Raw genomic sequence first — 15,353 nt, forward strand, 5'->3', positions numbered from 1 at the left:
AGACTTCTATCCATCTTTGCACAGCACCAGTTGTTAGATTTCCTATCTTGCTAAGGAAATTACTTTCAATTTCTAGTTTTGTTTTTGTTTTTCCAGACAGGATTTCTGTGTAGCCCTTGCTGTCCTGGAACTCACAGAAATCCACCTGCCTCTGCCTCCTGAGTGCTGGTGTGAGTCTCTACTTTTATTTGTTGCTTTTTAATTACTTTGGATTTAACTTACTCTGCTTTTTCTAGTCTCTTAAATTGGAATGCTCACATGGTTGATCTCAGATTTTTTTTTTCCTAGTATGAACAGTCAATGACAGGAACTTTTACACTTAAAAGACTGCTTGAGTAGCAACACAAAAAGTTCTTTACATTTCATTTAATTCATTGTTTTAAACATTACAGTATCTTCTTTGACCTGCTTGGTTTATATATGTTAATCTTCTAGTGTTTTCTCCTGTATTGATTTCTAACTCAATGGTATCAGTATCCAAGAGCAGACCCTGTATTTCCTGCCGTTTTAAGTCTAAGGCATGTTTTATATTCCAGAATGCAGTCTACTTTGTGTTTCAGATGGATATATATTTTGCTGTTGTGAAATAATCCACTTCACAGAAATTGTCCACTATGTGCAACTGTTGCTGCTACTGCTGAGATCAACTATGACTGCTCATTTTCACCTGCTAGTCTCCTGTTACTGGTTAACAGGTAGGGAAATCAGTGTAAAAGTGGATGCATCAACTTCAACTTTTGCATCATTGGTTCTGATACTCTATTGTTAAGTGTCAAACAACAAGATTAGGAATTTGAACACAGGGCAAGAATGGGAATGTTGCTTTGAAAGAGCAATAGCTTTGCTGTCTAGTAGTTGCCAGGCTCTATCAGGAATGTGGTTTGCTTGTTTCCAAGCTACTACAAGAGCTGGAGAGTAAGGGATCCAACCAGTCAAAGGCTGGGACACTTGCTGTTCTTACAGCCAGTGTTTTTTTCCTAAACACATTCTGGAGGTTGCCGGCAGCCATTAATAATGTCCACTTTTGAGAAATTTGATTCTGAAATAGTTTTATCACTGCTTCTGTGGAGGCAAATTTAAAAACTGCTTATTCTGCCATTTTCACTGACATCATGTGACAAAGGCTTTTTTATTAACTGAAGTTTCATGACTGTATTTGACATATAGACAGTTCTCTATACTGTCTACAAATTTCTGAAGATGCACACAAATACATTATTCTTTTGGCCCAGAACTTTGTTGGGCCTGGCATTAATGTGCACATTTGGAGTTTCCATACTTGATAGTAAATGTTTTGAACTTTCTGAGCACCCGAGGCATGCTTCTTGAAGTCCACTCCAAGGATGTGCTAGTGAATATGGTGGCATATTCTCTGGTCACCACCTCCTTGATGGAGACTGGCCCTTCCTTTTCTTACTACCTATCTTACCTATCTTTGTTGGGAGTCAGAATGCAAGCAACAGAACAGTTCTTTAAGGCAATGAGAAAGCCTATCCTAAGTCTTCTCTCAGCTCAACTGGTAAGGTATCAGGCCTCTTGGGTACATGGACTGGACACTCCTAAGGCCCCAGCATCCTTCTTCCCTTGGCTTGGAAACTTCCAGTCAAGTATAAGCCCCTTCACCGGATATAGAGCCTCTAGCAGGCTCTGGACACACAGCTTCACAGGAAGAATGGAGGTGGGAGACCTGAACACAGATCCTGATGCTCAACCTTTGACTGTAGTTCTCATGCCCTGTTCCTACATCAGAGTTGCAGGCAACTGCAGGCCTTTCCCCAATCTCATGTCCCTAGTGCTGTGATCAAAGGTGTGCACCACTGCTGGCCAGCTACTAACATGCTACTAACATTCATGGCTGCTCAGCTGAAAGGAGACAACTCCTCCAGAAGCAACTTTGCCTTGGATTCTCTTCATTCTTTCTCGTGGGTTTTGGAATTTCCTGTTTTAAGGCTTCACCCATCAGAACCACAAAGAACTTTTCTTTCATGTATGCTGTGCCTTAGTGATCAAAATGTGGGCTCATGCCAGGCTACCAAGGCAACAGAGGATAAGCAGAAAGTTTTCCTGTCCATATGCAATATGCATTCTGTCTGTTAGACCAAAGCCTATTAGTCACAGTGCTTGCTGTTACTTTTGAGTATCAGAGAAGAATCAACTTACCGATGTTCTTACTGATCATTTATTTGTATAAAGCTCATGCTTTAGGAAACAGTGCTTCTCCAACTCAAGTGGTGTGCCATCTTTAAGGTTATCTGGAGGCAAATCAAGTTAATGTTGTTAACAGGCATTCAAAGAGGGCTTATACTAAACAAACTAGCTCAAAAGAAAAACGAAGGGCTAGAAATAGGGCTCTGTGGTAGAGCATTTGCCTAGAGTATCTGAGGCCTTGTGTTCAACTCACAACAGCTCAAACAAATGAACAAAAACCCCCAAACAACAAAAACAATAAAGATGCTTGGGTTAATCTGTGGCATGCTGTGATTGGAGCTGACAGCCTAGCTCAGCATCTCCATCCTCTACTTCTGGGCTGGGGAGATGGCTCAGTGGTTAAGAGTACCAGCTGTTCTCCTAGAGGTCCCAAGTTCAATTCCCAGCCCCCATACGATGGCTCACAGCCATCCGTCATTCAATCTGGTACCCTTTTCTGCCTGCAAGCAGAAGGCTGTGTACTTAATAAATAAATCATAAAAAGAAACATATCTTAAAAGACGACTTCCATCCTCTACTGCTACCAGGAGTCTGAACATTCTTCTACATATTCAGTAACATCTTCTGTTACCTTATACCAGAAATATTTGTGTGATCATTAGTGTATAAACAAGTGACCCTCTCTCTCATCCTCAAGGGCTTTTCTCACACATCAGGACTCAATCAGCATTACTCTCCAATTTTTTTTTTCTGGCAAGTTAAGTATCTGGAACTTTTTTGTCTGTCTGATCAAAGCATAAGCACTCTGAGGGCAAGGATATCACCAGTGCCAGTGTGTCTCCAATATTTTAGACCATGCTTCCGACATACCATGAGCTTAAAAAAATGTCTGTTGAGTATGGAAAATAAGCATTAAAATTGAAACCTTATTTGAGTTTAAAAAAGAGAGGAAGAAATATTTTGAGCGTAAATCACTACTCAAATTTTGTTTCAAATTCTAATAAAAACAGCAGGCAGAAATATAGTAAACCCATCACCTATAATTAATGCTGAAAGGCATTTTTCTTAATAAAACATTTAAAAAGCCATTTTTTCTTTCTTTAAAAACAAAAGCAAGAATCTAGGCAATAGTGGAGAGGCTACCTTAAATACCCTTCCCCTATAATGAGCTTGATGACTACCTTAAATGCCATCCTACAGCCTTCATCCAGTAGTTGATGGAAGCATAAGCAGAGATCCACAGCTAAGCACTGAGCTGAACTCCTGGAATCCAGTTTTAGAGAGGGAGGAGTGATGAGCAAAGGGGTTAACACCATGCTGGAGAAACCCACAGAAACAGCTGACCCGAACTAGCTGGAGCTCATGGACCCCAGACAGACAACTGGGGAACTAGCAAAGGACCGAACCAGGCCACCTGAATGTGGGTGACAGGAGGCTTGGACAGTCTGTGGAGCCTCTTGCGGTGGAACCAGTATTTATTCTTAGTGCACCAATGATCTTTGTGAGCCCATTCCCCCATGGAGGGATACTCTCTCAGCCTAGATACACGGGGGAGGATCTAGGCCCTGCCCCAAATGATGTGACAGACTTTGATGATTCCCCCATGGAAGGCCTCACTCTCCCTGAGGAGTGGATGAGGAATGGGATTGGGGGGTGGGGGGACATAAAAGAGGGAACTGGGATTGATAAGTAAAATAAGACTGTTTCTAAATTAAATAAAAAATTAAAAACAATCCCAGGAGGCAGAATGCAAGAGTGAATAACCAGAAAGAAATGAAAAACAACTCAGGAAATGAGGCAGGGATAGAGACACAGCAGTGCTGAAGGATGGAGAACTGGCAGTAGACAACATTGTCTGTCCATCACCATCTTTTCTTATTTTAAAGCAGCCATTAGGCAAACCTTATAATCTTCCTTTAGGCTAGCATCTGCTTTGGAAAGGATGATCACAGTAAGAACTAAAGAGAAGACTAGATTCTTCTGGAGGTTGAGATAGGCAGAAGTTTGTTCTCTACCTTTGGAAAAAAGTAAAATCAACAATAGTCAATCTGACTTCCCCAAACCTCTCCACCTTCAGATCCCACCCACACTAGAAGGGAACCAAGAACTGAGCATGGTGGCAGTACAGTACATGCCTCCCCCCCCACCCCACCCCCGGGGGGTTTCTTGGTGGCTTTGGAGGCTGTTCTAGAACTTGCCCTTGTAGACCAGGCTGGTCTTGAACCGCCTGCATCTGCCTCCCGAGTGCTGGGATTAAAGGTGTGTGCCACCACTGCCCAGCTGGCAGTACACACTTGTAAATGAAGTACTTGGTGGGAGCAGGGGGATTACAAGTTTAATGTCAATTTAGGCTATAAAGCAAGGCTCTGTTTCAAAGGAAACAAACAGGAGTGTGAGCATAAAAACAAAGCATGAAATAAAGACTTTCAAGTGCAACCAAGTAGTTGGCACATCATCTTAGAACTACAAATTGTGGACACTGCACCCAAACCATCCTCCCCTATCCTAAAGGCTGGGTTTGCCATGCCACTTGTTAAACTCAATGGAGTGGCTGTAAGATGTGATACACAGAGGGTATGAATCATGTTGGTGTGGTCACAATTCCTTCCAGGCTCATGAAAATTTCCATGTAACTTCCTATTGTTTCAATCCACGCTCAAGGGAGAACACAGATGATACAAATGGAGGTCTAAAAGGTGGCAAAGCCCTGTGTAGGCCTGAGCTTAAAGCAGTCACTCTAATAAACCTCTGTCAGCCAACCTGCAAAGGCATGAGGGTTATTTTAAGGAAGTAAGATATAGGGTGCTTAAGAGGGCAACAGTAACTGAGAGGTGAGCAGATGGTGGGCTTCCTGGAGCCACCCCATCACTGGGTGAGTGTGACTTTATATCCTCCCTTACCTGTCTACACCCAGAGCCTCAGGTCCTTTGCAAGTAGCAGGTGTTCAGTATCAGTTGTGACCAAATTTGTTTGTTCTAAAAATAGTGACGTGTGAGAATAAAACTAAAGGGAACTTAATAGTTTTGAAGTCAAGATAAAAAGCAGAAAATCAGCAAACATGTTTAAAGACCACTAAAGGATCATACCAAAGGAGGACTGCCTGCATTGGAATTCAGGTTTTAAAAATTAACACTCTGGTAAAAAACTATTTCATCTCTTTCCATATGTTAAATTCTGTTAACAGTACCTACCTCATAGGACAGTTATGGGGATTAAGAGATAATGTATTTCAAGCATTTACAACTCTGCCTGGCACATGATAAATGCTGTACTGGCCTTTTCCTATTATTGTTACCTGCAGAAATGATTTCAAGAAAGATTAAAGCTCCCATTATCTGTTGCTCCAACCAGCTATTAATATCTCTATGGTTTTGATGCCAGTAACATAAGTTCCTTATGGTTTCTTACAATCTCTATTCACATTCAGGGATGCTAACAGCACTGCATCCCCATGTAGCTCTGTTCTGGAACCTAAATCACGTAGCCTCTTCACCTGCTTTAATCATACTTGTTTGATGGAGGATGTCCTTCTGTGTATGTTTATCTTGTTGGTTGTTGAGTAAAGCACTGTTCGGCCAATGAGGTAGCAAGTTAGGCAGGACTAGGAGTCAAGGAGGATCCTGGGAAATAAAGTCAAGTCTTGTGATCCAGGCAGGAAGTGACAAAGCAGGCAGACTCAGAATATAAGCAGGGACAAGCAGGAAGTCGTGTTCTTTCTCCTCCCCATGTGAGCCCAACAAGAGAGGAGGCACACCACAAATGTCCTCAATCAGATAAGTCTCTCTCTCTCTCTCTCTCTCTCTCTCTCTCTCTCTCTCTCTCTCTCTCTCTCTCTAATATATATATATATATATATATATATATATATATATATATATTTATTTTATGGCTATGGCTGATACTTAAGACAGAGTAAGCGTATAAGGAATCCTAGTCATTGGCCAGCAGCATTATACCTAATATTTATCTCTGTGTGTTATTTGGGGCTTTAACGTGGTGACTGGGCTCGGGCGGCTTGGTGTAAAGATCACTTGTTCCTCCATGTCCAGTCTCTGTGCCACCTCTTCCATGAAGCTCATTCTGTCTTCCTTAGCAGGTTATCTCAATCATATTTTATCACTTTCTGCTTACACTGTCTCAAGATCAAATTATTAGTCATTGAAGGATACCAACACCATTCTGCCCATTGCTACCCACAGATAGATAGGAGGGAAGGAATAGACACTTAATACATTAGAAAGATTCATTCAGGTAAGTTCAAAAGTCTAAGATAACTTTACTTAAATGCCACTAAATTTTTAAGGACAAAAGTCAAGAGATGGGCATGGAGGCACATACCTATAATGCCAGTACTTGGAGGTGGAAGAAGAAAGACCAGGAATCCATCCTAGGCTATTTGACACCCAGAAACAACCTGCAAAACACTTGTCTGAAAACCTGCCTTAACTTATCACTACACATTTTAAAGTGAAACGTTTTTACATGTAAAAAAGACACTGATTTTTTGCATTAAAAAATTTTTATTTCATTTAAAAGATCCAATATATGAAGCCAAATTAACCCCAAATTTACAGCTACATTTAGAGATCTCATGAACTAAATGGCACTGTTCGAGGTCACCTATCATCACTATTTCCCCAAAGTTGTTTTTGAGCAAAAGCTGGTATTACTGTAATACACGTATTTCAGATATCATCGTTCACACAGAAGTTAAAGGCTGACAGGCTTTTCCCTTCTGGGCGAGGATAAAAATACCACAGAACCAGGTCCAGGGTTTTTCTGCACATTAGGTGTATGTAACTATAAAGTAACTCAAGGTGCTGTGGTTTGCTCGTGTATTTATTCCAAATACTGGAGTTGGTCAACACTTTCTGGTACAGTACTTCAGAGAATTTCCCTCTTCCAGTGCAAAGCACACCAAAGGAAGTGGGTTGCTCAAGCTAGGGACAAACTACCACAAAGCAAAGGAATAGCTTTCCTAGTTGGCCAGCAACAGCACAAACCACCTCCCAAATGTTTTCAGTTATGGCATCATTTACATAAAGTGGTCTCTACATACATATGAGGATAAATTAAAAGATGAGTTTGTTACTTTATAGCTACACCTTAGATTTCATTAGATGTGGAGACAATGTGTCTAATGAGTCCTTCTGGAAATCACTTCAGCAAATGAGTCAACAGCCTGTGAAAGAGAAGACGTGGCAGAGGGTGGAAGATTCATTCTTCCAACACTCTCTTGGAGGACAGAGCTGGGCCCAGGACAGAAGTTACCAGGAGGGAAGCTTCAACTCCATTAAGGAGCCCTTCCTAACAGAGCTGCTCAACAATGAATGCACTGCTTGTGAGGTAGAGTCACTGCAAGTGTTCAAGGTGGAAAGACAACCTTGGAGAAGGGACGCCTGCATTTGTTAAGAGGTTAGACTGGATGAACCTCAGGTCTCTTTCAATTCTGAGATTCTAGAAAATTCCCTCAGGGAATTCAGAAGCGAATTCCTAAAAGGAAAGAGAAAGCACACATATGGTATACTTTTAGAATCCTCTTGAGTTTTTTTTTTTTTAAAGGTACAATAGAAAAATGTAGTCTAAGTTCTTTAAAATGCATATTTACCCTTCTACCACTATTAGGAAGGGTTCATTACAACTTCTTTATATTATAAAGAAAAGATGGAGTTTATATTTATAATTTTGTAAATATTTTAGAAAAAAATGCTTAAAATCTAGTAGTCAATGCCCTAGAAACTTTATAGATTTTTAAGTAATATGCACAGATACAAATACATTATTCATTAAATACAACTCACATCTGTGTTTTATTATACTCTAAAATATACAGGAATCTTGATGTACTGAAAGAGTGCAAGTAAATACAGTATTCAAGCAGTCACTATTTCTATGTACATGCTCATTAATTCTTCAAAAAACCCACAAAATTATCAAATAGATCAAAATACTGTTCTGTGTTTTCACACTTTATATTCAGAAAAACCAGCTGATAATTTACAATGTCATAAAGTTCCAGTTTCACAATACAAAAAGGGTAAGATAAATGGGGTATCATTTTGTTGCAATGTATGGAACTTTATCCAGCTCTATTAAGACCCCCCCCCCATGAAATCATTTTTACTGAGAAAGTGACAGTTACAATAAAAGCAGAGCCACAGAGAAGTGTTTAAAAGCCTAATTCAGCCCCTTCTCTATTACCTGAAAGGCAGTCTTCAATTTGGCAGGAAATCTCTCTCCGACAGAATCAAGCTGCAAACACACTACTCTAGGTCTGAGTCAAACCTAAAACCTGAAGTCGTTTAAATTTTGCCCAATATAGAAATGCCTTCCAAGTGACCTGATTCTGTTTATGTTATGAATTATCATCTACAGCAAACTTCTAAATTTCTGAAAATGAAGCCAAATGGTTTGATGTTGATTTTTATAAAGAAAAGATCTGAAGTCGGGCACGATAGTGTACACCTTTAGTCCCAGCACTCAGGAGGCAGAGGCAGGTGGATCTCTGAGTTCAAGGCCAGCCTGGTCTACACAGTGAATTCCAAGACAGTCAGAGCTACACAGAGAAACCCTGTTTCAAAAAACCCAAAAAACCAAAAAAGCCTTCCTGCTGTATTAAACCATGACAGAAAGCAGATGTCTTTTTTCTTTTATATAAAAACTTTAAAATTCCAGTTTTTATATAATTTAAAACCAGCTTTAGATGATCTCACATAACAAAAGTTTAAAACTTTTTAATTTTGTTTCTTGCAAAGCTTAAAGATTAATAAATGATAATGAAGTCCTCCAACCCAAAGTGTGCCACCCAGCAGAGGCTCAAACAGTCCCATTCCCCAGGACCACTGGGATACAATATGTGAGATAATCTGATTTTTAATTTCATCAAAAAAATTTTTTCCCCTATAGAATTCCTTAAACAAAAAGTTCAATTTAAAAGTGAACTACTCAAAAGCCCTGACCTAAGCTTCATTTTTGTCACAAACACTTCTACTCACACCGCACCTAGTCAGCTGGTTTTGAATTCAATAAAAACTGGAATCTTAGAATTTTTACATTAAAAAAAAACATAAAATGGCATCTGCTTTCTGTCATGGTTTAATATAGCACTGGAAGGCTTTCAGATGTCTTCCTTACAAAAATCAACACCAAACCAAATGATAGCTTCATTTTCAGAAGTACTGAAGTTTGCTTTAGATGTTTAATTTCACCTATTTCTGTTTCATAAAATGGCGCTCTAATAAAAAAAAACCTGTACGTTATTTGGTCCTTTGGCAATTTGGTGTATACATAATGCCTACTATACCAAACTTTTATTGCATTTAAATTTAGCTGTAATTTTATGGGTAAAATTTAACCTAGTGTCTTTATCTCTTCCTTTACAGCAGTGTTGCCTGTGTAAGCAGATCAAGGGGCAGTGTCCCAAATTTCTGGCACTGCAAAGCCAATTAAACAATCCCACAAAGCAATCGACATCAATGTGTTTTCCATTGGTCAAGTCATTATTAAGATTCTAGAGGTTCCTTTTGCAAAACTTGCCTTTAAGATTCTTCTTCCTAATGTCATCACATTTCTTCTATTGGTTCACTGCGTGATCTTTCTTTAGGATGAATTTGTGTATGAGTAAGAAAAGTGCTTTTTTTTTTTTTTTTCCTGAAAAAGCCCGGTTTGAAGTTTCAGTGTCAGAACTTCCTTAGACCTCTAACTCAGCCTTTCAGTAGGTCTCAGAATCAGAGTCGTTGAGCTCGTCCACATCGGTGTACAAGTACTCTTGTTCCCCACCAATGTTGTTGAAACTGCAATAGGAGCTAGGTTCATTCCTCATGATAGGCAAGGCTTCGAAGCTAACAGTTTTTGAGGTGTTGGTATAACGGTTAATAGCATTGAATGTCAGGGATGACAATGGACTACTAGACGAGACAGGCATCATGGTGGCCAATATGAGAGCCAGGCAGTCAGCCACATCTTTATTGGGAGCACAGGCCAAAGCTGGGGTATAACCTAGGATTCAATTTAAAATGTAAAATTAGTATCTTAAGATCTATGAAGCATGAGGTAGTAGGTCTAAAGGTCTTAAACTTTACACATAGACTCTATGGCTTACAACAAATTATTCCAACAGATTGATTCACAGCTTTCTAGTAAACAGAAAGAGACACAATCATAAAGCAGGATAACTCTGTGTTGATGAAGGTTCCCCACTGGTGACCTGTTTATCCTCTAATACCCTTGGACATGCTTCACAGTAATGTAGTTCACAAGTTAAAAAATGTCAATCTCATTTTATAACTATGTGTAGTGATAGTTGTAAATCAGTCTAGTAACAACAGGTTGATGAAAATTATGTTTTGAAGACTAAATAAAGACAAGGTAAAGGGACCAGTATGTTCTGTGCCTTTGTTTACTCCCAAGAATGGGATTAGTGGTATTGAGGTGGGTTTTCTGAAAAAGAAGGAACATGTTACATATTTGTGAAATGTTCTTAAGGAGTTTCTCATGTAACTATACCAGCTCATGTAGGAGAGAGAGAGGTTTCTGGTTTCATAAGCCTACAAATAATGATGAGAGATATGTTCCCACTCATTCAGGGCATCATGTCCTATCTATGATTTAGCTCTGCTTGGCATCAGGGTAACAGTAGCTGGCACCTTCACATTTTCAGAAGAGCCTTAAAAATATGTGAGAATAAAGGACTTGCTCACACATTTTAAGAAAGTAATCTAATTAAAACATGCACATCCCTTTGTTTGTTCTTCTGAGACAGGGTTTCTCTATGTAGTCCTGGTTGTCCTGGAACTGGCCTCAAACTCAGAAATCCACCTGTCTCTGCCTCCTGAGTGCTGGGAATAAAGGCATGTAGCAAACCACTGCCCCACTTCTTTTTCATTTCTTAAAAAGACAAGATGAATTCCTACAGTCAACAAAGACATACATAATGTGCAATATGTGACCCTCATTTTAATCTATACAAGTAGCTGTATTTCTAGAAATACCTAGATTTTGTTTTTGTGATTCAGAGCTATACATTTAATTGCTCAGTTTCATTCAGCTTTCCATATGTCCCCAGATAAATTTAACACATGGTATTCTTGGCTCAATGGCATTTAAAATGTGGTCCACACAAGTTCCCAAGCCATAGTGGATATGACTTCACCTACAAAAACTTACCACTCCTTCACAAAATACCAAAGAACCTATGATCATACACTCAAGAAAACACCTACTATTTTTCATTCTAAGTACCTCATCCCAATGCTGGTGGCCATTTATGCTTCTAAGTCTTATTTCCCCCATTCTAGTATTGCTGTTCCCCTTTCCAACAGACATCTTTGCAATGTTTAGACTCCTAACAACCTGATATAACATTTGCACTCATCTCAAGTCTTATCTCTCAACAGGCTTATTACTCTTTCATCTTAGAAGACTCTCTCCCAAACTAGCACAGACACTTGGAACTGGACAATATGCAGACTGAGACTTTAGAGCACTTAATACTAAATGGAATGTCTTCATCAAACCTCTTTTCTCAAAGGCTCAAGGATCTCTGTGGAAGAGGAGGGACAGGTTGTAAGAATAAGAGGAGGCCAGCCTGGACTACAAAGGGAATTCCAGGACAGCCAATGTTGTTACACAGAAAAACCCTATTGAACCCCTCCTCCAAAGGAGCCATAGAAGATGGGTAACTCCATGGAACATGTCTTGCAGACACAACAGAACTGATACACACATGAATTCAGAGACTGTGGCTGCATGCACAAAGCCTACACATTTCAAGACAAGTAGGGCATCAACACTGAAGGGAAAAGTAGACAGGGCTCCCACCTCTAACCAAGAAATGATCTGCAATTTATAACCACTGACAAAGGAAAAATTAGTTTTTCCCACTAATTAAGCATATTTCAGTGAAGGCCCTATGCCTATGAATAGCTGGACAACAACCATTATTTTTGTATTATTAAATATAAAAATACGTTTTATATTTTGTAGATTTTTTTGTCTCATTTTCTGAAAGACTATTTGTCTCATCTACTCTGAAAAGAAAACAGAGGATTCTAAACACACAAAAGAAAAGCAACCTTTTGGCTCCTGTTTAAGAGACGGCTTCCTGACTTAGCATTAGTGGCAATAACTGTGCAGCTGCTGCCAAACACTTATTAGGTGATTAAGAGCAGCCAGTGGCATTCTACTCGGTGACAGTATGGACCCAGAAACTCCCCAGAGTTGAGATGGTAAACATGGCTTCCTCCAGTACCTCTGCTATGAAGCTAAGCTCTCACATACCAAGGACCTGGGCAAAGTCAGCTTCTAAAGCCTCTACTTTAGTCCTAGCCACACCCACAAGAAGCAAAAAAGCAAAAAAAAACCTTTAATTTTACAATGTGTTTAAAAATATACCTAGGCTCAGGAGACAAAAAGAGAAGGTATAGACAGTCATAAAAAATATATAGTTTTAAAATATAAAAAGTAAGTGAGGTAATATAAAAAAGCCACGTAAAGATGGAAAACACACAGAAGAGTCTGGACACTGTATGTTACCATGTTGTCTTTGAATTGTTTAACTACTGAGGAAGGAGTAACAGCTGCAAAGAGACATTTGATTATAAATGTTGCTGGATTAATTCAGCCTATGTATATTGAAAATGCCTTGGCTTCAAAATTTAAGTAAATGATATGTTACTTTGGAGAAGAGGTTATGTTTTTGTTTCCACAGGAAATGAGAGGCTGAGGATTCATTCTGGGTTAAGAAAAATAAGGTTTGATGGGGGAAGACCCCTGAAAAATCACCGATGGGAATGGATGGCCCAGATGTTACAATGTTTAAGAGCACCTCTGTTGCAGTTTCCTCTGAGTATTTGCTTTGAACTTTTTTTGTCTTACTGTTCTTTTGCTTACTTATTTTGATTTCCAGTTTTTTTTTGTGTGTTTTTGTGTGTCTTTTCTGTTTATTTTTAAGGAGATGGGAAAAGGTAGAGAAGGAGGGAGGGAGCGAGGGAGTATAAGATTGGGTGAGTGGGGAGATAGGGAGGGTCTGGGAGAAATTGGGAAGGGAAAACATGATCAAAATACATTACATGGAAAAAATTATCAATAAAAAAGGTTTCCTCCCCACTTGCTGATGTTTTGGAGTATCTTTTATCAGATCTTGTAAGGAGGAGTCAAGATTCTTTAATGTTCCTTGATAGGGAGTAGACTACATCATACTTATTCCACACAGAAGTCTCACCCTTAATATAGTTTTGACATAATTAAACATGCAACAAGCATTCACTGAACTCCCGAACTCTTCTGATACTTAGAAAACATCGGTGAACACAGATGACAAAGATTCTCTGCTTTTATGGAGAGTATATTCATTTTAGTGGAGGAGACACACATCAACACAAATAAGTACATCATATTCACTGAGTTAAACTATAATAAGCTTTACTCAGAATGAGAGATGAATAGGCTAATTGGGACTAAGAATGCTACAATACAGTTAATTAGCTTCATGGAGAAGATAAAAACTGAGCTATGATTTGAAAGAGGTGAAGGACTTAGTCAAAGGATACTAGCAGATCAGAGTGTTCCAGGCAGAACACAAAGCTAAAACAAAACTATAATGCATCCAGAGACTCTATGGTAGTTTTGCTAGAGGGGGGAAACAAGCAAAAAGTCACAAGAGTAGAGTACTTTGTAGGTCACTGTGAGAACTATGAATATGCTGACAGGAGAAAAATGATGCATTTTAAAAATATCTGTGAGAGTAGCAAGCAGAGAGAAAGAGACAAATAACTGGATTTATTTTAAAGGTAATGAGTAGCATTTGCTGGTACAGTGACCATGAAAAAGGAACCACGGACAATTCAAATTCCTGCCTTGAGCTATAAAGGACTGATTTTCAACTGAAATCAGGGTTAGAAGGGCAAGTTTGGAGCGGGTAAGGAAAAGGGTTGACAGTTCTATTTATTAGACATTTATATGGCATTATTAATAAAGCATTAATTATTAGAATTATTATTAAATTATTAAAAATTAATAGATATATGTGAATGCAGACATTGGGGAAGGTGTAGGCAGGCAATATAAATTTAGGGCGTTTCAGCAAATAATTAGACATTAGAATTCTATATTAGTGTAGAACCCCTAAAAGACAAGTAAAGGAAGTTTATAAAGAGAAAAGGAGTGATCACATACTAAAAGTTGACCTGCCAAGTGAAACAAGAACTGACTTAATACTGTGCAGAACCAAGAACCTTGATGAGAAGACTTCTACAGTGTGGTGGAGACAAAAGCCTATCTATAGAAAGTCAATCCTTGAGTAGCTCTCCTGAAGTGGAAGACAGAAAAACAGTGGCAGCTGGAAGAAGTTGTGAGGTTGATTGCTGAGGTTGACTGGGGAAGCTGGGGATGCAGCTCAATGATAGAGTACTTGTAGAATATGCACAGGCTCTGAATTGGATTCCAACACCACAAACACATAAAGTGATATACTGATAGGGAGTAATCGTTAAAGTCATAGTCTCTAATAGGAGAAAAGTTACAGAACCTAATTTAAGAGTAGAAGGACTGACTGGCTTTGTCTAAGAATATGTTTTAGTAGCGCCTTGGTAAACATTTGTTGAAAGAACAAAATCTTTGGCTACCAAAATAAATAACAGTGATAACCAAATAGCAAACATCAAATTTGGTTTAATAGAAGATACATGAATTCAGAAGCTTGCCTACCAGATGGACTTTCCTTGTTTCTTTTGCTCTTATTTCTCTACTACAAAAAACTTAATATTTACTTCAGCACTCTTCTTTGCCCAAAACAAAAAGCACCAAACTTCGTTTTATTTCAAAGATGCACCATCAAGAGAAAAACTTCTTCTAAGAAATTGGCCAAGGGAAGGGTACATGGTGCTTACTTACCATTTTCATCGACGGCAAGTACACTTGCTCCTTTCCCCAGAAGCTCTTGAACAACCATTGTTAGCCCATTTCGGGCAGCAACATGCAGAGGCCTGTGGGGAAAAATTGTACATATATGTGCAGTGCATGCACAAAGACATACCTGGCTGCAAATAACATCTGGCCAAGTTGTGAAGACCTAGAGATAAGAATTTGTGCCCCATATTGGGCAACACATGTATCAATACTTTCTTCTCAGTGCCACCAGCCTAATCTCCATACTGCGCATCCTGCTTCCTCTGTGTCTGGTTGGTGACTCTGCCTTCCTTCTTCCC

General features: G+C 39.1%; 2 protein-coding genes across 6 annotated transcripts in view; one reads left to right on the forward strand and one right to left on the reverse strand.

Annotated features, from left to right (window-relative positions):
• Positions 1-13,116, forward strand: part of Btd (biotinidase) — a 53,105-nt gene extending 39,989 nt beyond the window's left edge. Inside the window, exon 4 of the mRNA XM_035453273.1 lies at positions 11,544-13,116. Coding sequence (XP_035309164.1) covers positions 11,544-11,585 — 42 coding nt within the window. The 3' untranslated portion in view covers positions 11,586-13,116. The remainder of the gene's footprint in view (positions 1-11,543) is intronic.
• The window catches only part of Ankrd28 (ankyrin repeat domain 28), a 137,729-nt gene continuing 130,310 nt past the window's right edge, over positions 7,935-15,353 (reverse strand). For all 5 annotated transcript variants that reach the window (XM_035453269.1, XM_027389510.2, XM_027389511.2 and 2 more), the window contains 2 exons: positions 15,040-15,131; positions 7,935-10,146 (listed from right to left, as the gene is read on the reverse strand). In XM_035453269.1, the coding sequence (XP_035309160.1) occupies positions 9,860-10,146; positions 15,040-15,131 (379 nt within the window). In that variant the 3' untranslated portion in view covers positions 7,935-9,859. The remainder of the gene's footprint in view (positions 10,147-15,039; positions 15,132-15,353) is intronic.

This window comes from Cricetulus griseus, assembly GCF_003668045.3.
Source record: "Cricetulus griseus strain 17A/GY chromosome 1 unlocalized genomic scaffold, alternate assembly CriGri-PICRH-1.0 chr1_1, whole genome shotgun sequence".
Taxonomy (NCBI): Eukaryota; Metazoa; Chordata; class Mammalia; order Rodentia; family Cricetidae; genus Cricetulus; species Cricetulus griseus.